This window comes from Montipora capricornis, chromosome 13 (assembly GCF_036669925.1).
Source record: "Montipora capricornis isolate CH-2021 chromosome 13, ASM3666992v2, whole genome shotgun sequence".
In the NCBI taxonomy this organism is placed as follows: Eukaryota; Metazoa; Cnidaria; class Anthozoa; order Scleractinia; family Acroporidae; genus Montipora; species Montipora capricornis.
In genome coordinates, this window is record NC_090895.1 from 34,623,413 (window position 1) to 34,648,078 (window position 24,666).

The 24,666-nt window shown below is 39.4% G+C and overlaps 1 protein-coding gene across 1 annotated transcript in view; it reads left to right on the forward strand.

The window, feature by feature from the left end:
- The window catches only part of LOC138028509 (A disintegrin and metalloproteinase with thrombospondin motifs 6-like), a 24,285-nt gene extending 895 nt beyond the window's left edge, over positions 1 to 23,390 (forward strand). The window contains exons 3-25 of the mRNA XM_068876081.1: positions 1,669 to 1,735; positions 4,281 to 4,612; positions 5,803 to 6,004; positions 6,995 to 7,137; positions 7,427 to 7,513; positions 8,268 to 8,401; positions 8,945 to 8,958; positions 9,774 to 9,882; positions 11,103 to 11,234; positions 13,527 to 13,683; positions 13,871 to 13,966; positions 14,490 to 14,629; positions 14,776 to 14,842; positions 15,511 to 15,595; positions 16,155 to 16,285; positions 16,985 to 17,108; positions 17,411 to 17,500; positions 18,705 to 18,862; positions 21,070 to 21,196; positions 21,474 to 21,615; positions 21,957 to 22,164; positions 22,414 to 22,581; positions 23,186 to 23,390. Of these exons, the coding sequence (XP_068732182.1) occupies positions 1,669 to 1,735; positions 4,281 to 4,612; positions 5,803 to 6,004; positions 6,995 to 7,137; positions 7,427 to 7,513; positions 8,268 to 8,401; positions 8,945 to 8,958; positions 9,774 to 9,882; positions 11,103 to 11,234; positions 13,527 to 13,683; positions 13,871 to 13,966; positions 14,490 to 14,629; positions 14,776 to 14,842; positions 15,511 to 15,595; positions 16,155 to 16,285; positions 16,985 to 17,108; positions 17,411 to 17,500; positions 18,705 to 18,862; positions 21,070 to 21,196; positions 21,474 to 21,615; positions 21,957 to 22,164; positions 22,414 to 22,581; positions 23,186 to 23,197 (2,925 nt within the window). The 3' untranslated portion in view covers positions 23,198 to 23,390. The remainder of the gene's footprint in view (positions 1 to 1,668; positions 1,736 to 4,280; positions 4,613 to 5,802; positions 6,005 to 6,994; positions 7,138 to 7,426; positions 7,514 to 8,267; positions 8,402 to 8,944; positions 8,959 to 9,773; positions 9,883 to 11,102; positions 11,235 to 13,526; positions 13,684 to 13,870; positions 13,967 to 14,489; positions 14,630 to 14,775; positions 14,843 to 15,510; positions 15,596 to 16,154; positions 16,286 to 16,984; positions 17,109 to 17,410; positions 17,501 to 18,704; positions 18,863 to 21,069; positions 21,197 to 21,473; positions 21,616 to 21,956; positions 22,165 to 22,413; positions 22,582 to 23,185) is intronic.
- Positions 23,391 to 24,666: the final 1,276 nt, after the last annotated feature.

A 24,666-nucleotide genomic window follows, 5' to 3' on the forward strand; every position in this document is an offset into this window, starting at 1 on the left:
TATATTTCCATCTTTATATTAAAGTCCTCTTACTGCTGTTGTCGTAGTTCGAGCCAGGATGGCCGGATGGATTCAACACAAAGGAAGAGTGGTTTGCCTTGTCACGCAATCTTTACTGCCAAAGTATGCGTAAGAAGCTGAAGTCGGTAGTGAGTACGCGTAATTTACTAAATCAGGGCATGGACTATAACAGCTATTCTCTTGGTCGAGTGCTGTTCAAAGATAGACCCGTGTGACACCGAGGTGAACAAAAACTAAGTATCACGATGGCATCTCCCACTGAAGTCCTTCAAATTTCTCGATTTCTAAATATGCGGCTGGTGTCTTAGCTCTGAGGAAACGTCAGCTAACATCTATCAAGTGTCAGTTAAGGACGTGACAATTATGGTCGAAACATTATTTCCACCATTTCCATTTCAGACTTTAATTCATCTCGTCAGCCTGTTGCCATTTCGTTAATTGCTCTGTGCCTTTTCCACAGTGTTTTCTACTTAGTCCGTGTTTTGTACCTGGTTCGCAGCTTTCAGTTCGTGTTTTACACCCGGTCCGCAGTCCGGGTCCGCATTCTTCCTTTTATACTAGGGAGCTTAAGATCTACGACGACGACGTCGTCGAAAACGCCAGAAAACAATAATATCATTGGTTAAAAGAGCATAAATAATCGTGCTGCACGTGCGGCACGGATTTGACCTCATATTTTTGCGGTTCTCTGCACGACGACGACGTGAAATCACTAAATTTTAGGTTTAGAAGACAACTAGAGCATACCAAACAGAATCTTTCATTCTCTGTTTTCACTCTGAAATCTATAGTAACAATTTATTTTTGGTATACATCTTCAATATTTTAGGATGTGAACTATATGGAATAATCGCGAAAGATTTATAATAGAGCAAAGTTTTATTTTGAGGTGACGTTTTCGTAGGCGTCGCCGTCGTAGATCTTAAGGTCCCTACTAACTGTTTTGCAACTTCTCCGTTTTCTATTTGCCTCTTGGGCGTGTTTTTGTGTATGTGTTAATTCTTGCCGTACTTAAGTAAATTATTTTCTCTTTAATGTAGTATCTTTAAGTAGCGTAGCTTTGTTACAATATATTTATACAGTAAAAACCTTGCATATAAACTCAACCTTGAAATACAAACTTCCCCGTCCTTTCTGCTCCCTCGCATGCACGATAATGTCCCGCGCTGTCCTGTTGTCGAGTGATTACACGATGGCATCACTAAATCTTTGCTGACCATTAGGCCATTAGGCCTGGCTTTGGCTCTGATCCCGTAATTCAGTTTTCGAATTTTTTAACGAAGTCATGTGAAAATAAATAAATAAATAAATAAATAAATAAATAACTAAATAAATAAATAAATAAATAAATAATAATAATAATAATAATAATAATAATAATAATAATAATAATAATAAGAGAAAAGGTCTCTGAACCAATGGTATGGACACCTTTAACATCAAGTGGATTCTGTCTTCAGGCCCTATATTTTCGTAATTTGTTTGAACCTTCGCTCGCTTCGGCCGAACTGAAACCCTTGAACATGAAACAACAGATGTGAGTTCTATTGACATGTGGAAAATGCATGTGTACGCTAAATTTAAGTTTAGTTAGTTGTTGGTCCAGAGTTGGTTTTTATTTTTCTATATGGTGTTCTTTTTTTGCAGCGACTTCATCATTTCATGTCAAGAAAGGAACTAAAGCGGTTTTTTGCTGTGGACAATTCGCTTAACGGTATACTTTGATCTCTTTATTGATAATCGATGGTTTACACGAAAAACCAAGCTCGTCAATAAGCGACTTAGCCAGTCCACGTCCATCCAGAAGCAAAGTTAGGCGTTCATTCTTCTCATGCCAAGACAAATGCCACATGATTCCTTTTTTGGGACAACTAATACATTATTCTTTCTAACAACAGCGTAAAGAAGTAAATAAAACTCTACCCCTTTCGAACACTTTTTTTTCTCTAACCAAAATCTAGCTCATTAATTTAGTCTTAGATCAATGGTCCCTCTTTCATGAAGTGGACTTTTGAAATCACAGAGTTCGTATTAATAATATGGGATGAATCCTGCGCGGCGACGAGTTAAGCAATTATTGCGATTGTGGATGCATACCTCCAAATCAATTCAAGTCATTGGAGAGTTTTAGTATCGGGTTCACCTGAAACGGCAAAAAAGAATTCGCGCTGCTTGCATTTCATAAAAGCATGAAAATCCTCTTATTTTAACTTATCGATCTTGCTTCTTAAAAAAGTAGCTTGATGTCTGGAGCTAACAGACAACAAATTCACTAAAACGGAAGGTTTCTTCCATTTTTGGCATTGCGCAAATTTCGGTGGCAGTAGGCAGTTATTACAACGTCTCCTGGGATTGGTTTAGCAGAAAACAATGGACCAAAACAAACAACCAATCAACGATGGACCATAACCCCCTAAACAACGGGAAATTTCAGTCCGACGTTTGCCGTTCGCTGTAAACGCGGTGTTAAATCTCTTTTAATGGTTGAGAATCGACGCAAGGGAACGCCATGTAGGTAACACGATTTTCAATTCAATTCTTTATTCACACTATCAGAAGCATTTACACACAATGTCTATTATAAATAATAGAAAAAGAGAAGAACGATATTAGGCCATAATATAGTTAGTTAATAGGTGTGCTGTTTCCAAAGGAGCAGAGCTTTCTAGTTGGACACCGCTATAGCTAAATAAATAAGTAATGGCAGCATAAGCATAGAAAACTAAAAAATTACCTTAACGATTAATGTTAAGTAGGGTAGGTAAAGTAATTTATTATCTCTTAAAGTTTAAAAGCAGGAGGGAGTCAGATTATTTTACTCAGCAGCAAGCCAGCAGTAAACTCAACTTTGATTAATCAAAAGACGACATTTCCATCTCTGCTTTCTGTATTGCGCATCCCATCTCAACAACAAAAATAGGCATGCATTGCTTACGTGTGGTGGTGCAGTAACACGGCGCTTTATTCCATAATTGTCAACTGAGCTGTGTTTTATCTTCCAGGAAATTCAAGTTATCTTTGCGCAATATGCAGCTCTAATAGTACACGATATTGTTTTGGTACCGTATATCATTATAGTGCCATGGTAGATGCCTTAGGTAACCCAGAGAGATTGAAGAAAATAAAAGGGAATCGTGAAACATTGGCTTCGAGGCTGGCATGTTGATCATTTTCAACTTTTTTTTCACCACAAGTGTAAGCATGCACTCTGAGCGTCTGAAAGCTTTCTACGACAAAAGTTCACTGAAGTTAAGCCTTGTCAGTAAGTGTCGATCGACAATAAAATATTTTGTCATCAGCAACAAAGTTTGCGACATGAAAACAACTTGAATCGAGAATATAAATAGTTACCATGAGGGAAAAACATTTGAGAAGATTTTTGCTAAGTTCAATTTTTTAATTGTACTTTTGGCTGCACATGTAAATCGCAAAATCGAAAGTGACATCAAATTCAGCGGGCGCCGTGATCAAGTTACCTTGCGTGTTTACTCGCGAGACAGGATACATCTGTGTCAAAATGATGGCAAGACACCGGGTTTTTGTTTTTGTTAGATTGTTTTTTTCTTTCAAGTGTTAAAATGTGCGAATTCAACACAAAGATCACAATCGCCCAACTCTTGAGGTTGACCATTGTTTCTGCAGTCAAAAATTTACTCTCCTAGACGAGGTTATCTATCACCAGGTAATTCCATCGTTTTGGAAATAGCGGTGGCTTTATCATTCATCAGTGTCACAATTCTTGCCGATTTGGGGGCTAATTTTGTTGAAACTCAAGCACGCTTCCAACAGACCTGTTTATTTTTGATTTATGCACGCACTGCGGGCCTATTGGCACCACGGATTTACACTCCTACAGCCCGGGAGACATAGTGTGTACTGTACTTATAGTGCACTACACATATTGTGTATTTCACTTACTATCACAAAAAGGCAACCCTGCAGCTCAGTTTCCTAGCACAGATAACAATAAACATGGTGCGGATGAGGTAAAACTATAAAATTCAAAGGAATGATTAACGTCTTCATCGTACGCGAATCCAAGACAGTTCCAAACCAATTATGGGTTCCACTTGGCATCCTAACGTCACGATAACTCATTTAGTCAAATTACTTTTTTATCTCTACAGTTGTTTGAATGCTCAGCTGTGTGTTACATAAGTGAGGTGCAGACTGAATTTGAAAGCTATTCAGCCCTCTTCTCCCGTAATCCTACGTTTTCAGAATCAATAATCAAGTTTTTCTACCACATTTTTTTTCAGTTCCGGAATACAATGTCACAATACCTTATCGAGTAACCGAAAAAGGCGAATTTCAATCATATTTCCTTGGACCGGAAAAAACGAAGCGTACTATGATTGAAAATGAAGCAAATCATGATGAGGTCCAGTACAAAATCGACGCTTTACATGAACACTTCCACATTCATGTTAGACGAAACAAAAAGTTTATGGCGCATGGTCTCCAGTTGGAAACACGTGACCAATATGGTAGACGAATCAGAAGAGCACTTTCAAAAACTACCCATTACTTGGTTGGAAAACTCTTGCCAGATCCAAACTCTTTAGTGGCCCTGAGCATTAGCGACGGAATGGTAAGATAGTACCTGAGCTCTGGAGTTTTTTACGTGTTTTTATTTTGTATCATACTTTCTCTAACTTCCCGTTCAAAAACACCATTTTCAACTTTGATGCAAAACGCTATGCCAGTGTATCAAAAATCGCCGACATTGACATAATTTCAGAATGGCTTGGTAACGAACAAAGACAAACAAAGACTCGTTACCAAGCCACCAACAAAGACTCGTAACCAAGCGAAAACTCAACGGTCGCTGTGAGGTGTTGAGCGTTAAAAAGGCGCTCTTTCATCGTTTTATCGATTCGTTTAGGACACTAACAGCTGCGTGACGTCGCTGGCAGGGCTTCAACTGCGCAGCTAGCGGATTGAAATGAAAGAAAATCGTTTGCACTTGAATTCTACGGTGGAATTTTAACGGTGGGAACATTTTAACCAGGAATATTTGACTGAATTTGGTGGGCTCGTGAGAAATGAGTGTTCAGAATTGGTATTTTTACTAAAACCGTTGACAAATGAGGAACTGATAATGGCTTAGCTCGCGTCGAATCTGGAAAAAAGCTACACAGGAAGGAAGAGCAAGGGAGAGAGAGACCCGGGGGGGGGGGGGGGGAATATTAGGAGGGTCAAGTCATTGAAATTTACATTTGAATAGTATTTTGGCTAAGCTAACAGGAAGATAGGTCAAAAGTATATTAGGTCTTTGTCGGACGGTGTAGTTGCGGTGACGAAGTGACGACACGCCTAGCACAACCTCGGGGTTGGTATAGCGACCGATCTGGAAAGATCACAGTACTGAGCTCTGTCGTATCCAGTATTGATAAGAGTGTTTGTTAGGTTGTCTTCACAACAGAAAGGCTATCAGCTTCACGTATTGAACGAAAACATCCAAATCCTGGGGGTGCAGGGATGGCGCAGTGGTGAGAGCACTCGCTTCCCACCAATGTGGTCCAGGTTCAATTCCTGACTCGGCGTCATATGTGGGTTGAGTTTGTTGGTTCTCTACTCTGCACCGAGAGGTTTTCTCCGGGTACTCCGGTTTCCCCTCTCCTCAAAAACCAACATTTGACTTGTTGTGTTAATTGTTAATTTCACTTTACAGTGTTCCCAATTAGTGCTCCAGCGCTAAATCTACTAGACACTTAAATAAAGTTCTTTCCTTTCCTTTTTCCTCGTTTTCATACGCGACATATTTTCTCATCTTGACAGACTGGTTTCCTGAAACGGTCAAACGATACGTTTGTGATTTACGCTTTGCCTCCGCATCTGGCTAAACACGCCAACGGTACGCATGGAGGAAAACCGCATCTTATTTACAGGAAAACAGTGACGGAACACGAAACCTGTGAAAACCTGCTCAGCTCATCACAGTATAAAAAAGGTGCCTCTACTTATGCAGACGAAAAGGAACGTAAGTAAAACGAAAATAAGAGGTTTTCTAAACTGATACACAGTTTCGAAGAAGTGACTGGAATGTTATTTCATCCCCGGCGATGAAGCCCAGACACTACGAAATATCTCGCCGTCGCGTCAATCGATGGTAAGCTTCTTTTTTTTTTAGCCATGTCCACATTTTGTTCCTGTTACTAAGTAAGTCTGTTTGAGCAGGCGTAGCTCAACTGATTGGAGCGCGCCTATCGGACCAAGAGGTCTCCAGTTAGATTCTCGCTGACTTCAGCGTCTGTTTCGACTTTCCTCTGATCCGTGTAGCTATAGCTTTAAATACCCGTAAAATGGAGCACTGACAGAGGGAGGGGGGTAAAGGGTGCACCGTCGGCTTCTATTGATACCAGCCTCGTAGCTCAAGGAACTACCGACGTTCAATAAAGAGAATTCACTTAAATGTTATTCTTGCGATCTCTTGGTACTTTTTCGAAGATCTTTGCAAACTATACCTATCGCTCTTCTAGAATTTCTTTGCTTTCGCTAACGCTGTATGTTGGCATAATATCATATGTTTCTGACCAGGCTTTGTACAGCGTAAGCTGGCTTTCGTGTAGAGTGCTGCCTTGATGAACATATAGGTTTTCTCTCACTTTTACCAAACCATGGAAAGTAAGCTGAAAACATCGTTTGTAATTGAGTGTTTCTGGATCGAAATTCAAACAGGATAAGCTCCAAGTGTGAAACCATACACACTTACGAGCAGTGAATTACTATGATTTCATGTGAATCTTCAGAAACTTAGGTCGTTTCATCTCGTTCACATAACCCTTCCTTGAAATAGTTGTTTTCTGTTTGCAAACGTTGACATCAAATTGATTTTCAAATTTGCCAAGTAGAGAACAAGCAAAGTAGGTTTAGACGATGGTAACATCCATATATATCGCTTCAACAAACACTATTCAAAACTCATAGACACGACGTATTCAAGATAAACTGAATGTAATCTACTTTGCAGATAGAGACAAAAGACCCCGACAGTTACTCACGAGAGCAGGATTGATTAGTAAATATCTGGAAGTGGCATTATTGGCAGACGAGCAAGTGGTTGCAAGTCATGGAGAAAAGGCGGAAGAATTCCTTCTCCTTATTGCTAGCATTGTACGGCAGATAAGTAATACTAAAACAAGAATAATAACTATATCTCGTGTTCATTAATTATTCACAGGGTTTCCGGCCAACCAATAGGTACACTGAAACGATATCCGTTTTTGATTCGACTGGGTAAAGTTAACGAGTCCTAGTCAATATAAGGATTGGGCAACTGGAAATCCCAAACAATCCGGCAAGATATTAAAAAAAAAAAAAAAAGAACATTTACACAATTGCTCAGGCAGATGTTTCCTTGAACGCACATCATTGTCTAATTGATGTTCGTTGGCTTTCACAGGTAAATGCAATTTTTCAGGACAGAACAGCTGGTGATATCAGGATCAATTACGTCGTATCACGTCTTATTTTTATCACAAACAAAGAGGTATACAAAAATAAGTTCAATATGATAACCTTGGTTCTTATTACATTGGCAAAAGATATCGACAATCTCCTGGAAGTAATGTTCGCACGATCGACGTAATCTTCAGCAGGATGCCTGAAATGTACGTCTCTCTGGTATGATTAGATTCGGGCCACATTAATGAAATCCTATGCCAATTGCACTAAAATACATAAAACGAGTAAGAAAACATGAAAAATGCAGGAAACATATATATATATATATATATATATAAACTAAACAAGTGAAAGTAGGAAGTCACCATGCAAATTCGAAAGAGCGGAAACGCTTGTATTTATCGCTTCTGATTAAGCCACAAACGACCCTACAAGCTTCACAGCTTTAAATACTTAAAATTTCAAATTAAAGGCTATCTATCTACCAATAGATTTATCAATATTGGATTATTCTTCGTTTCATCAGCTCGGGTAGATAAAAAGCATTTCCCTTAAACTGATTAGACGAAGCGCATCATGTGATAAAAAAACGGTGTCCACTTAGACCAAATCTGCATGTGTAGCTCAGCGAAGCCAAAGAAACTAGGGCTTTTTACTCAATCAACTAAATAAACATGGATCGATGTAGTCAACAGGTCATATGCAATCGTAAAATTAAAAAACACACAATACACAATTTAAAACCCTTCATCTGTTAGCTTTTAAGAAAAGCAACAGTAGAGGGCAGTGGAAATCAATGCAGGGCTGTAAGATTTGTCTCCTCTCTTTTTCCTTATTAGCTCGGTATAGACCCTTCTGATTCACGTATTTCACATGTCAAGGTAGTGCAAAAACTCGGTACTTGGGCCCGAGCCAATAACAGAGATAACCAGTCCGATCCACTGCAATTCGATGTTGCATCTCTCATCCGCAGGTAAGATGAAAGGGTTAACCATTACATTACATCACAAATGCGCGTTGTACATTGGGGAGGTTGGTACATTGGCGCTCATTGGTGATTCCAAAGTTTTGAAGGGGATGGCAAGTTGGTGTTGCTACTTGCGCGTTCAGTTGTCGGTGTACTGTTTTGATCTCATTTACCCACTACACACCAAATACTCAGCCACCGAAGCGAGTTGCGGCGGCAAGACAACTGACACTTGACGCAAGATCAATAATAAAAATATAACCATATATCAACAAGTACCCTGCCTCTCACACTGAGGTGGTGGTAATACAACTACTGTTGATATCGTTTTGGTGTAGGGAGTGTCCATGTGATTGTTGCCGTTTTTCTGTTTTCCGACTTGTTTGTTTTTGCTTTATCGAGAAATATGTCAAATGCCTACTTCGTACAAGCTATGGCACAATAGGCCCTCGTGCGCCAAATAAAATGAGTGCATATACTGCATCAATATAACAACACTTTATTTTACTAAGGTTTTGTCGTATTTTCTGTTCTTTTTTTCCCCTACAGTGGTCCAATCGGAGGTAAGATTGATTGTTTTTGCAAGGTTAGGTTACAGGATCTGACTATTTTCAACGAAGCATAATGTAAAAGGGAGATTTGTCTGGACAATTTAAGGAATTGTCTCTTAATGTATGGACACTTATATATAGGATTACAAGTGGCTTCAATGCTATGGTGCTTCAGTAATACTTAAATTGGTGAGCTCTATACTCCACTTATCAATAACCTGACGTTTTAGCTCAGGCTACTGTAAAATGGAACACCTTAAAGCATGGATGTAAATTTTGTATAATTAAGCTTTTTTACAAAGGTTTCTATGGTACGCTTCCACACGCTTTAGCTGAACAGTTGATAACCCACAGCAACAGATCTGTTTAAAAAATGAAGAATGGGTTGATAACTCCGAGTTTTGCGTCAAAAATACGATCAACTCCATTGCCTATAGAGGGGCTGTGTTCTGGAACGCCATAGGTCGTTCAAAATGTTTTATTTTAGACTACACGGACATTTAATACTTTTTGAAAAATGTCGTTAAATGTTAGGCTTTTAACGATTTTAATTTCAACGTTTTAGCCCCGCAAATAATCAACAACAGATCTAAGAATTTCATATTTTGAATTGTCCTCTTAAATTCTTTAAATGCCTATTTTATTATGAATGATTTTAATATATTCCCTTGAATGTAGTTTTAATATTTTTTTAGCATTTTATTTTATCACTAATCTGTAATTTTGTACACGACCAAACAAGCTTTTAGCTTTGAATTTAATATCGTGTATAAATAAAGATTGTATCTGTATTCGTATTTACCTCTTCAACCTCTTATTACTAATAGGCGTTGCACCGGTATTAAGCAATATCTGCTATCGTAAAGATCTTGTCAATGTGCAAGGTGACAATGGATTGCAGACTGCTTATTTGATTGCACACGAAACTGGTCACAAGTAAGTAAAGAATGCTTGCGTTATCACTCACAAACAATACCGAGTTTTGGGTATAAATGTTTGCCAGTAAAATCGGTTGTCAGGCTGAATCCGTTTTTACATAGGTTACATTGGTGATCCTCAGTTTACCTAGGTTGAATACACACTCAGACGAACTGAAGAAACTTTCTTTGGAGCCTAAATTAAGCCTAGAGACAAATTATGGTCAGGTTAGGGTTAGTTTTGGTCACTTAACATGGATATCAATTGACTTATACAAAAGCAAATAATGAAAAGAACTGTGGTGGATTGAGCATCTTCGTCGTTGTAGTGTGTTGGTGAAAACAGGACTAGAGATCTGGAAGGTGCGAGTTCGAGTATCGGTAATTGCATAGGATAGGTCTTTTTTCCCTTAGTATGTTGTATAAGGGACCTTTAGATTATAGGACAAGAATGACTACGAGTATGAGATTTTCTCACAAAACAACAGCGCGCGCCCGCAAACCAGCGTCATTTTGCGGCAAAAACGTGGTACCGTCGTCATTTTGGTACGAGGTTTTGCAAAAACGTCGTCCCGTCAAAACAAGTCAACAACACGGGTTTTTTGGCATTTTTCTATTAGCCAAAAGGCTCAGTTACCAGCAATAAGAATAACTGAGCAACCTAGTATACTGCTAACAAAGGGTAAGATTGATCGTACGGGTTATGAATTTTGTAAGTATTTTCGCCAAAAACTGGCAGTCAAAATTCGTACTCGTTCTTGTTCTCGCCCTAGAATCTAAGGGTTCCTAAAGTTGAGACTGAATGGATAAGTGTATGAATACAGAAACCGATAAGGTGATACGAAACATTAAGATGTGTTGAGATGCGTAAGACGGAGCTTGATTGAAGGTATTGGGTTTTCAGTCATTCAACCTAGAAAAAATGAGGATTACCAATTTAACCTACGTAAAACCTGATTCAACCTGAGACCGGATTTGACCGACAACATAAATGCTGTTGCTTAAATAAATAAAAAATCACCCCATTCTGATGCTTCCCTGCAAAACTTAGTGCGTATGTTACTGCCCAGCGCATCACTTGAATATTTCATTTTAAAACCCACACTGCAAGGGCTAAAGAAATCCCGAGAAAGCACTATATCAGTACAATGTACTAATTAACACGAATATCGTAACTAAATGTTCCTTCTTGCATGGGTGAAAACAGAAACTACATGCAAAATATCTAACCTTTCACAGCCTTCATCTCAATCACGATGGGAGGGAGTCGTGCCCTAACTATGTAAACATCATGTCATCGGTTCAAACGTCGGGACCCAAGTCTCTCGAGTGGTCTTCGTGCAGCAGACGAGGTCTGCAATACTTCTTATCGTAAGTTTAAGTTTTATTTATTTTTGCATCTTTATACTTCGGCAGCCCCCTCAGTGAGTTTCATGCTGTCCAATTTGAAAATAATCAGTGAACAAAAAGAACTCCAAAGACGGCGAAAATTTAGCGAGGACGTTGACCGAGTACAATTTGGTAGCGCAGAAGAATTTTTAGTCCGACAATTTTCAAACGGGGCAGCATGGAGTCTCATTACTTATTATGATATCCCTTATTCCAAGAGTCGATAAAAATCATTTAGCTAATTTACTGATGCTGATTAATATTTGACAATACTCAGCTCCACCGTTTCCTTGGCATTCAGTGATTGGTTACTAGGAAGTATCGAGATTTTTTAAAATTGGGCTCCAATTCTTAAGATATGACACTTAAACACGCTTAGAAAAAATATCTGGCCCCTGGTGATAATGTTGGGATTCGATTTAAAAACAGCGATATAATTATATGCAAATTCTAGCGGAAGGGTTAAAAACACCAACTGCACAAATTCTCCACATCTTGCAAGTCAAAAGCGTCTGAGTTATATCGCTGTATTTACTTCCGACGTTTTTGAAAGTCCTCAAAAGGGTCGGACAGTTGATCCATCTTAGACTAGGAATCAAGAACTTCCAAACATTTAAGCATGACATACAGGGGCGTAGCTAGCCATATTTGGTTGTAAGCCCGTTCCAAACTTTGCGATTTCGTGGAAGTTAGAGGAGCAAAAAAATGGACTTATTAACAGGTGTAAAGTGGTTTCTTCGTGAATTTTTTATCATAACCCTGGATGGCTTTACAAACAAGGAACCATATTTTTTAATGTCATCATGTCTCAGTGACTCTTTCTTCAATATCAACGCGATTTCCATTACAAAAAGACGTTTTTCGTGAAGTCATTGGAACTCTAGATGTCTGTAAAACACGAAGAAAACCACTGGTGCATTTTGAAAAATGTTACAAAAATTTGGTTTATCAACGGAGTTGATAATGTAAATTGGCCACCGCACAGAGATTCTAAAAGCTGACGTTTCGAAATTTACAGAAATTTACTAACGCTCGAAACGTCAGCTTTTAGAATCTCTGTACGGTGGCCAATTTACATTATCAACTCCGTTGATAAACCAAATTTTTGTATACTACTTCCCCACCGACGCAGCACCACAATTTCTTTAGAAACTGCCCCCTTCATTCATTTGAAAAATGTTAGCCTATCTTAACAATATTTCTTCGACAAAAACCCGAGTTTTGTTGAGTATGGATCCCTATGGAGTTCTATAAGGAGACTGTTCTTTCTGCCGCAAAAAATCACGGACCACAGTCTCCACGTCTACGGTCATTTCCCGGTACGCATGAATCAGAGCAAGGGAACACAACTGCTCCGTTTAAAGTTTAATGGTGGCACTCAAGTAGGCTTTTACTTGGCGCGTCGAACTGACAGAGCGTTCCGGGTTCGCCGTTGAAATCCGGGCCGGCAATGTGAGGAGAATGGTGAGTACCGCATTTCCGTTTGGGAAGAGGACTGGATTTGCGCTCTCCAGGGTTTCTGGCAAGGTCGTTGGGCTCTCACAAGGAGGGGAATGCTGCCACTTCGTTTTCGATCTAAGGATCTTCCTATCATATTCTCTCTCTTCTCAGACAGATCGGTTTTGTATGTGCCTTATCCCGAACGTCGCTTGTGAATGCATGCACGTAGCTTTTAAGGGACAAGATATTGTCCTAAGAATGGATCCTCCTGTGACAGTGGGCTGTCTTGCATTTCTTGTACAAGGTGATCGATGAGGGGAAAATACACGGCTATTTGCCAGTAGGATTCAAGAGCTGCGGCTTGGATATTTGCCCGATGGCGTTGCCTTCCCGTGGTTCTCCTTATGAGTACACACACATTTAAATGGTTTCGGCTTTACTTTAAAACAACCAGGCGAGGTTAAATAAATTTATAAATTTGCTTTCTTGATCTTTTCCTAAAAAAAAAGCGAAGTCAAAAGAGAAATCATTCACCGGGAAAAAAGTTTGGATAATTATGTCCAAAAGTTTGTAAATCCGGGCTTACTGGCTTAAAGGCTCCTACGCCCCTGACATATCAAAGAAACAGCTCTCGTAAGTAGTTTCAAGACACGGGGCGACTGAACCCATTACCTCCCCCAATCAAACTCTCTTGCTGTTGTCGGCGGAATGAAATTTGAACTGAGGTCGTGCATAAAGGAAACGAGAGGTGAATACTCATGCCTCGTTAAGATCAGACGTTTTGAATTGGCTTACGAGTCTGAGATGACAATATGTTTATTATCAAAATTAAAGGAGAAACGAGTCTTGGTGTCTTGATGATCCACCATCCCCAACGCGTCCAACATCTTCTCCATCAACTCTAACCAAGCTCCCAGGTCAACTAGTGGACGCGGACAAACAGTGCCTTAACCAGTATGGGACTGGGTATAGTCGATGTGTTCAGAGGGAGGTATGTTAGGATAGCCGAAAAGGAATTACAATTTATTTTTGACTTTTGACCATATAATGATAACAGAGAAGCGTCGAGACGCCTCATTTTTTGCCTTTTTGACATTTTTTAACTTTGATTTTTTTACCTACCTATTGTTTACTAAATTTAATGCTATTTACCTCCATTCGATTCCGTTTAATGTTAGGGCTCATGTGAAGCTCTTTATTGCACACAAGACGGGTATAGATGCAAGTCACGTTTATCAAGACCACTGGAGGGAACAGCTTGTGGAAAGAGGAAAGTAAGACCTGGGTTTTAGTTACCAAGAGATTCACATTTCTGTTGCATGTGAAGAGAAGAAAAATGGAAAGGTTTTGCGAATACGCTGAAGATGTAGATCTTATTTTATGCACAAAAGTGGCTATGTCGTTGTTGGCGTCTGAAGTAAGACTACTTTTGTGTTAATTATTAAACAAGACAATGGAGCGGTAAAGAGAGATGAGACAGCTTTTTATCATTATACCCTTGCTCCGAGTTATTAAAAAAATCAGTTAAATGCTACAATGGATTGTGGCTAACTTCGTAGCAGACTTTGAATTCGTCTGTGTACTCTCGTTTTCTAATGATAGAGAATACACGAAATTTTATAAATTTGAACTGCAAATATGTAATAATTTCAAGACAGAATGATAAATACTGAGTCTCAAACAAACCTAAAAAAAAAATAAAGGCATCAACGGGATTTACTCTTTGAGATAAGAATAAGCAGCTATGATTATCAACATTTTAACAAAATACTTTCCGTTTGAATTGTCCATTGTAAGTGGTGCATTAGAGGATCATGTGTTGATAATGGCTTACCAAAGATCCATGGAGGTTGGAGTGAATGGTCCGAATTCACTGAGTGTTCCCCACCATGTGACGGAGGCTTGCGTCATCGACACAGAAGTTGTACCAACCCACAGTAAGTAGTAATTCCTTTATACTAACTTGAAAGGGATCAGTTGAGTACTGTTCTACTGTCAAGTAGTTTTTCCTTGCATGCGTGCACGGGCGAATGGACGTCTTGCATAAATAGGCCATCTTTATCTGTCTTTTCGTTCCCCTTAGACCTCAGAATGGCGGTGAAGGATGTGTTGGCGAGTCCAAAGCATTTTGGGAAATATGCAACGCCAACGTAAGTAACAGGAAAATCCTCTGTTTTAGCGGGAGACTGACGAAAAAGGCTCTCACTTCTTTCCTGGAAAATAAGTATCAACTGGTTACTGACCATGGTTTTTGCTTCAGGCCGGAGGCTCAGTGGGCTTTTCATTGATTAAAATGGCATACATTTCCAGGTTTTTTTTTTCCAACTCACTGACCTCTCGTAAACTGATGGACAACCAAATGAAACTTGAAATCGTCATAACATGTGGTCTTTTTTTGTTATCATTCCTAAACAGCCCCATTTTAAAGGCAATCTTGGTTAATTTTACTGCGAATTTAAGAAAGATCCGTGTTCTCTCCAGTCTCAGGAACGGGGCTTGAAATATCCTTGGGGAAGCTTGCCGCAAGACTCCCTTCAAAAAAGGCGGGCGTGTCCGTTATACTTTTCGAACAAATCCGGAAACTTGGAAAACTATTAAAAACCCTGGGTAAACTCAACACTGTCCCAAACTTGTGATAAAGAATTATAATACATCTAAAATAATCACAGCCAATTACAAAACTAAATGTTAAAAATTCGAAGAAACGGACGAAGAAAAAATGTCAGAAATTAAATGTGTATGTTACTCATATGATACTAAGATGTGCTTTTCAAAGAATACGACAACACGCCCTTTTTACACTCGTTTTAACTATCAGGTGACTTGTCCAGAAAGTCAGACTGAGATGCGTGATCAGCAGTGTAGGCAATTTGATGAAAATTTCGCCTTTCATCAAGTTCAAGGTATGATACACTTGAAATAAACGTTACGAAAAGGTCACCTTTATTAGGATACCTCACAACTCAATATAACCTTAAATTGTATTGTCCTCCTCTATCGGGGATTTTTCAAATGATCACGTTTTTTTATTTCATTAGCAAAACGCTATCGTTTTCAAATCAGTCAGCAGAAAATAAAGTATTGAAAGTGCATTGCATAATGAGCTTACTCTGAAAATTTGAACTCGATAAACCAGATAATCTCTGACCAATGATATGACGCCTTGAAAATTCCAAATTTTACAAATCTATGGGCTCATTAGCGTTTTTGACACCAAAGAATTTAGTAGTTTTTGATGGGAAGTAACTGGCTCGTTATCAACATGTAAACAGTTACGCCCGTAAAGATTCCCTTCTTCGCATAGGACGCAGCTACTCGGTCTGCGTTATGGTTACATGTTTATTGCGCCGCCAGCTTTGAAAACAACTGTTGACAATAATTAAGACCGTATTATAAGCATAACAATGAAAATTATGATGATGATATTTTGACAGTGTTCTTTTATTTGTTACACAAACTTAGGAGCCAATCCTTGCCATCTAGCTTGTAAATTAGCAAGTACATACAGTTTCTATGGCAATGTCAAGGACGGATCCCGTTGCAATCATTTGGATGCTTCCGTCTATGACGTCTGCCTGGATGGAGAATGCCAGGTACGAAACTTGTTAAGATATAGAGACTCCACCCGGGATCCCGGAAGGACATCTACATTGCTATTCAGGTCCAGATCGATGAGCGATACTTCTTGATCCTAGGCCTTGATAGTGAAAATTTTAATCGATACATGGTAGCGATTTTAAGTTTCACTTTCTCTAGTGTCGAGCCTTTCAAAATCAGTAGAATATTATTTAAGCTTTTATGCCCAAGCCGTTTTACGTCCTATTGAATACCATTGTAACAGGGCTTGCTCCATTTCCTTACGTGCCCACTAAGACAGCAGAGATTATCTTTGAAACACACATCGAAACGTTAACATTTCCTAGGAAGTGAAAATGGCATACATATAACCCCCAAAAGATCTGGTTCCCCTAACATCAATCAGCCTCAATAAGTGCCGAGTCAAACTGTTAACTACATGTAGCTCTTCGATCGCTCAACCACTTGGGGAGCTGAGCTTTTAAATCCGGTCCATATTTATACAGGAATATATGTTTCAAAGTCCTGTAGATTTGTTTCCATTGCTTGCATTTGATCGAAAACCTAAGACCTTCTCTACCAAGGTTAAGTCAAGCACGAAGCCGACGCCTATACGAATGCGCTTGGTGTCTTTTATCCGAGAATCCAACTGACGTAATTAGAACTGTTACGTTTAATAAATGATTCACTGGGCTTCCCCACTTATCATTTAACAGGAAGTGGGATGTGATCACGTGCTTTGGTCCGGCAAATTCAGGGATCGATGCGGACTTTGTGATGGTAACGGAAACTCGTGTACTGTGATAGCTTCATATTACACCAAAGTCCTCTCAAGATACGGTAAGAAAGACCTTTCTACGACATAAAGTGGACATTTGTTCATCCTGTTAATCATTTACAAGTGACATCCAATAGAAACGTAGTGCGCAGGTCACGTGCAGATCTAATCGCATTCAATAATATGACCATTCTGTAACATGAATTTCACAAGCCAGCTACAGCTCTCTATATTACAAACCCCAACTGAGATCTATCACTACTATTGTATGATCACTCACTTAATAAACGAAAACTGAAAGTAGAAATCCTTAGTATCATGTTGAAAAAAAGGCAAATTAAAATTTTACATACTCTTTTTTTAGGTTATCATGCAGTGGATACCATTGTTGTTCTACCTGTGGGCAGTACTCATGTTGTGTTCGAGGAGAAAACAGCCACTTATAATTTGCTCGGTGATCGTTTGTTTAATGCTTACATTATAGAATAAAATAAAATCAAAGTGAAAAAGAAGTCAAAAACGAGGCCAAAATACATACACAGCCACTGACAAGTGATCGCACAGCTAAGTACTTAAATCAGAAAACAAATTAAAGTTTCACTCGATTCTTAGGTGTCTTTTAATCCATATAGGAAAGTCTCTTCGCATGACATCTCAAAGCTCTATCCTTAACCAAGGTAACATCATTCTTCATAAAATCACGAAATTGTCTCAAAAAATTTGAGAATGGGAAGTCTTTTTAATAGAAAGTCGGACCTTAAGGCCGGTTTACACGGTACGATTTGTTGGCCGGTTTTGTAGGACCGATAAATCGTACCGTGTAAATTGTGTAAAACGTGTAATTTTTCCCCAAAAGATATTCCCGTTGTCCTTTTAATATCTGCTATTTTGAAGGCTTTAAATTGTAAAGGCTGGTTTTCACTAGCGACGGAGTCGGAGTCGGAGTCGTAATCAGAAGCGCAGAGCGATACGATGTAGTGAAAATCAATCTGTCGGAGTCGGAACCAGAACACCGACTCCGCTTATGACTCCGTCGCTTATGATCCTGTGAAAACTGCTGCATTGTCGGAGTCGCAAGCAGAAACGGAAGAATAAACCAATCACAATACTCGATTCCAAGCATTGTGATTGGTTGGTTCTTTCGCTTCTGCTTCCGACTCCGACAATCTAGTTTTCACTGGATCTTAAGCGACGGAGTCATAAGCGGAATCGGAAGAAAATGGGAACGTTCTGATTCTTCTGACTCGGATTCCGTCGAGCTTATGACTCCGCTTATGACTACGATCTTTGATTTTCACTAGGTCATAAGCGCTCTTACGACTCCGACTCCGACTCCGTCGCTAGTGAAAACCAGCCTTAAGTTTTTATGCGCATCACCCACTCACATACCCTTTGATTGACATGGCGCTTTCTTTCGGAGTGTCAGCCCGACTTAGAAAAAGCTGTTGCACTGCAACAGATTTTTTGAATCGGACGGATTTTTATTTCCATGAATCAGTCGTTCATCGGCTGTCAAAATACAAGCAAGATTTGCACTCCGACGCCGTCGGGCCGACAAATCGTACCGAGTAAACCGGCCTTTACTTTTCTGATGGGTTTAGTTGTGGCAGTCATATACGTTCAGTGAGGAACATAAACCTTTTGATTGACATTCTTAGGAGTTCAAGATGAAAATGGAACAAATCTGATCCCCATTCCCAGCTGGTGGGGCAAGGTATTCTACGCTGCTGGAACCAAAATAACTTACATCAATAACGTTAAATTTCCGGACCGCATTGAAATTGATGGACCAATCAACACGATTCTGAAAATAGTGGTAAGTGATAGTTCGTCCTGCATAGAAAAGCACTCGCGACGTAAACACCTCAGAAATGAAAGGATATTTTTTCGGAGCGGAAGGGGAATATGGAGTTTTCTTATATACGGTACCAGTGCTTTCAGTAAGATTTGATGTAAGTTTCTCCCTTTAATTAGTACTCCCCGGAGCTAATAAACGGGGTCGAAGGCCCCCTTTGTTCTAGGGAGGTCTGGGGGCATGCTCACCCAGAACAGTTTTGAAATCGGGAAGCTCGGAAACACGTTTTCCAGTGATTTGAGGCAAAATATTAAGACCCAAGAATCCATTACTTTTAACGCCTGAAAGTATTTCATATAGTTCATGGTGGTTAATGTATTAATTATGTGTCCTAATCTCTTCTATATTATACACTATAAAATACTTAACTGATTGCTTTCGTGAGCTTTTTTAATTTGTAAAAGCAGAAAGAAACGACAGCATGGACTGCTGCTGCTTCATCGTGGAACTGAAGATGCATAACTGGTTCAACGACTACGAAAACTTATTGCGCGATTTCTTAACGATTTTTCAATTAATACTCCTTTCGATTCGACCGCGATGTCGGTTCGCTTTGTTTAAGAGGTAGCATGAAAACGAGTCTTCTTAACATCATGTAATGTGCGCTGGAGTGTGACCTTTAGTGATGATGCTTTTCGCAAACGACTACTTGTGCCTTTTTCAATGGTAAAATCAAAGATTAGTGTATAAATGAACTATTTGGTGGGTTTTTCCAACGTTTTTAATAGCTTTTCAATAATAAATAACCATTTAATAGGGTGAATTATTTGACTCCATACGAGCACATTAAAGCAGAAATACAGCCGGCGATTTGCAAGAGGGCACCCGCCGGAACTCCGGCGGGAGCCGGGTCTTACTGAAAGCACTGCCGGTACACCTTTCAATGTTTTCATCCCGGCCTCTCTTTCCTCTCATTTTCTCTTAATTTTGCCCTCTTTACCTTCCGGTCTTTTCCCGCCTATTTCTCCAATCTCTATCCTCTCCTAACTTACCACTCTAATTAATTTTCATCCATCTTTTAGCCCCTCATGCACTTTTCTTTCATTTTTCGCTCATCCTTTACAACTCATTTTATTTGAAATTGAATTAATGTAATCAAAGTTCCACATACATTACATTCAAATAAGAATCCAATGAATCTGAACTAGGCCTAAATCTGAACTAGGCCTAAAACAGAGGACACCAAGATTCTTCTTCACATTCACATGCTCTAACGTAATTCCCCGAAGGAAATAATCCCTATCAAGTACCGACTTGATACGAGCCATCCTCAGGACCTTACAATTTGGGATATTAAATCTCATTCCCCAGGTACAAGACCATTTGAAAAACTCAGTCATTCAAATCGTCCTCTAGCTTATCACTTAGAGTCATCAACAAAGAGGGGAATAGATATTTCCTCAGTTGGAGATTACACTTGGCGATTACACTTGGCTTGTCATTAATTAAAATTAAAAAAAAGGGGGCCCCAAAATTAACTCTGGAGCCTCCACATATTACAGGGAGAAAAGTTTGATATTTCCTACTGCATGTTTATACTCCAATTCTTCTCCTCACTTCACATTTTTTACCAATTAAAGTACGGTGCCTACTAATTCAAAGGTATTTTGCGCGGTTTATGATTATGCGGGAAATGTAGATTATAACAAGTGTTATTGAAATCAAAAAAGAAAATTGAGGGTAACCACGCATTTTTCAAAGATAATAATTGTAAAAACCTTTAAAATACAAAGCCATGTATGGCGACCTTTCTCAAATTGAAGCTTAATTTTCTCTGAAAAATACATGGTTATCCCCAATTTTCTTTTTGGATACCAAGTACTTACTAAGATCAACTTTCTCTGCATAATTTTACACCGCGCAAAAATATCCCTGTACTGTATTAGTATGCATCACCGATAGGAAATCCGAGTATCTCGAGATGCGCAGAAGGTATGCGCAATAAGAAAAACCAACGATGAACATGTCTCTACCTGTATCTCGGACGTTAGAAAGTTCGCGAAACTGCCTGATTGGTTGTTTTAAATTTCGGAATTGAAGAGGACCCTTAATCCCGGCTGTCTCACACCATCATGAGAAATTGCTTAAAAAATCGGGTTCAATCAACTTGTCTATAAAGCTATATTTTTCATGACTAAAATCAACTTCTTTTCTTAATTGTTTTTCAGTTTGTCCAAGTATGGGAGCAAAACGTTGGAATAAAATATCATTATCTGAGGCCTCTTGAGGCTGGAGTAGCCTCGCTTCCACTCACGTGTACCTGGATGATGAACAATTGGACGAATTGTCTCGAAGGTTATCATCGTCTCTGCTACGATTCCATTATCATTTTATCAAATTTCTTTTAAAACTGAGAAGATTCCGGCTCCAATGTAACTGCTAAAAAAACGTGTCAGACACTAAAGGAGAGATGTTTAGGCTTACTTCAATTGCAAAGTACTTTCGACGTCATCTAAATCTTAGTCCTTTCGCTAAGTACTACTAGTTCTTTGTATAGTAGCTACAATGAATATTGCAACAAAGGAACTACTTTTCCAACACCTTTATCATTAGCCATATCACTCTTTCACAGGTCAGCAAAAGCGGGATGTATTCTGCATGCGAACTGACAACGACACTGGAGAAGAATATCAATCCTATGCAAGTGAGAACTGCTGTGGCAAAAAATCCAAACCGGATACTGTCAAACTTTGCCCTTTGCTCCTCGAATATAGGTGAGTACATGACCTGTGTACTATCTATGACTTCACAGACGATTTAAGATTTGTTTTTTTTAAGGCTGTTGCTTCTGAGAGAAAGGGAAAATTAGAAAACAACCAGTTTTTAATTTCAGCTACGTTGTAGTGGTAAATGCAAAAATGTCATTTTTAACTTACTAAGCTAAAACTGTAGGCTCTTTTGTTACGACTCTAAGGAATTTAAGTGGTCTAGCCCAAAGAGGGACCCTGACATATTAACCATTAAGTTACTTTATCAAGTCATCGTGTCTACTTATGGTGTCTCATTTTAATATTTTTGTGTTCCTTTTTTGTTCAAATTGAAAAATGAACTACAGATGGCATTCAGAGTGGGAGGCATGCTCCAAGACATGCGGTAACGGTAGCCAATCAAAATCTATTGTTTGCCGCGCGAAGGTGGATGACACGCAGTACAAGAAAGACGAATCGGGAGCTTTGTGTGATTCAACGCTTAAGCCTGTAGCTGAGTTTCGTCGCTGTAATGACATCAAATGCCCAGCCCAATGGACCACAACTTGGTCAGAGGTGAGTAAGTTCAGCAAACTCTTGCCACGTTTAGCATACACAATATGCCGCACCCTCACTTGCTGTAGCGCTGGGCTTGTGTCAGAACAGCCAGAAGAGGCCCAGGCGCCGAGCCAGTTAGGAGACTGTATATATTTCATTATCATTACATTATATGACCAGAATTAGTTATCATCTAGCTATGTGTGTTGGAGACCAGAGTTTCCTTGGTTTAATTGCACTATTTTTGTAATCTATCTCACGACGCAGTGCTCGCAATTATGCTTACCCGGAGAGAGAACCACCATACTTAGATGCTTAATAACTAATGAAGCGGGCGAAAGAGAGGACGTAGCAGACATACAATGCGAATATGAACCAGGCCCCTTCCTAGAACTGAGCCGTGTAATAACGACAATACTTCAGACCCTTGTCAAGGTAAGAGCTGAACAAATGAGCCAACATGTTTGCTGGGAATTTTGTCAACTTGTGATTTCATCTATGTCGAATTGGCAGAGTCCATTGCGGAATCATTTTCAAACTTTAAGTACAATTGCTGATGTGATACGTGCACACTTTCTGGCAGGTAACGAACTACGTCATAGAGTGTCAAAAAGCAATTGCTACGCCCGGGGTTGGCTTGAAAATCTAGCGCCCCTTTTCAACAGATTGCGCGCGGAATTAGCACGTGAGCATTTTCCTGCGCTTTCAACAAGTTGCAATTCTTCGAGTTCGGGTTGTGATTAATCAGAGTGCTACCTTAATTCTAGTTTCACGAGATCCATGTCTTGGCACTGACTCACTCTGTTTTGAGGTGGTTATAACACAGAGGCACTTATTGAATTTTCAATATGGCCGTCATCTGATAGTTACCAATTCCGTACAAATTCATACAATGCGATAGTTTCTCTCCGGCCGACTGGAATGAATAATCGTCTGGATTACTTTCCACTGTCAAACAACACTTTGCCTTGACGAATAATGTTTCGATAACATGTCCTTTCACCTTAATTTTAACTTTGTAAAGTTTTTTTTTTTTCAGCGTATGAAATAGGCTGTTTTAGGAGCCCCGAGGACCTATTCTCAGAAACGCTAGGTGACTTTACAGAAGCAAACAACCCAACTCAGCTTTAAGGCAATGCAAAGAGTTGACCCGCAGAAAGAACTACAATGTATTTGCGCTTGGTCATGACGGTTTATGCATGTCAGGAGCAGACGCGCAAGAAACATACTATCTCTATAGGCCTCCTAACAGGAAAACAAGGTGCTCAAACGGAATCGGTAGAGGAGATACAAGTGTCGTCTACTCGTTCGGTAATTTCCACAATATTGCTCAATAATTCTTTCTTTTTTTTGGTCTGAAATTCCATTAGGAAGATTGGGAAGCTCCGAACGCCCGGCCAGACCGACACACACGAAACAGCTAATGTAAAAATACTGCCTTTGAAACTTGAACGGCATCGTTGAACGGTTAAATCTTCTATTCTCAAAAAAAAAAAACTAAAAACCATAGAGCCTGTCTAAGAGGGGACAGGCACGGTGCACTTAAAACAGCACCAGTCTCCCGCCACTTCCCAGGTTCAAATCCTAAAGGTGACCTTATAAGTTCGTTGAGTTTGTATTGGTTCTCAGGAGCCCTACTGCGAGGATTTTCCTCCGCGAACCGTGGTTTTCATCTATCCACAAAATCATCAAATTGCCTACCTCAGTGGGAGATATGAGGCCGAATGCTCTCGATTGGCATAATTCACTAGCTTCGGTAGCTTTTCATCCATTCAGACATATATTTTTAATAAGTAACAAGTATCACAAAACACAGATGGGAACCATCCCCTGTTCAAATAGAGTATGAGACGAAGTTTCATAGTTCGAGGTCTAAACTTTTTATCTGAATACACCGTGGCTGTGAAGATCAATCTTTGTGTGCTCAATTGTCGATTCTCCTTGAAATTTATCCCTGAATGCTCAATGCTCAATTTGAAAACCGCCGAATTAAAATTTGATCGCTATCTTGCAAACAATGGAAGAAAAGAGCATTGAAATTAATTTTCATTTTGCAATACTTGGTAAGATTACGTTTGATTATTTTATAGATGCACCACCTGAATTAGAAGCCGTTGGCTGCTATAAAGATAGATCAACGGACCGTGCGATGTCTACGTTGTATGCCAATTTCCGGCCGTTTAAGGACCGGGACAACCTGAACGCAACTATTCAGCAATGGCATTTGTGGCACGTGATATAGGCTATGAGTACTTTGGTGTTCAATATTACGGCGAATGCTGGTCTTCTTTTGATGCTGCACTGACTATGATAAGCATGGGTTGCAAAGAGATGAAATAAAAGTGTTGGAGCAATGTTGGTGGTAGTGACACCAACTCTTGTTTATCATATTCTTTAGAGAAGCAACACCCACAATCAATTAGGTACGTGATGTATTGTCTGACCAACCAAGGGTACATAAACTATTATTATTGGTTAACTTACTACAAAAACCACTTATCTGTGGAATGGGTGCGAATT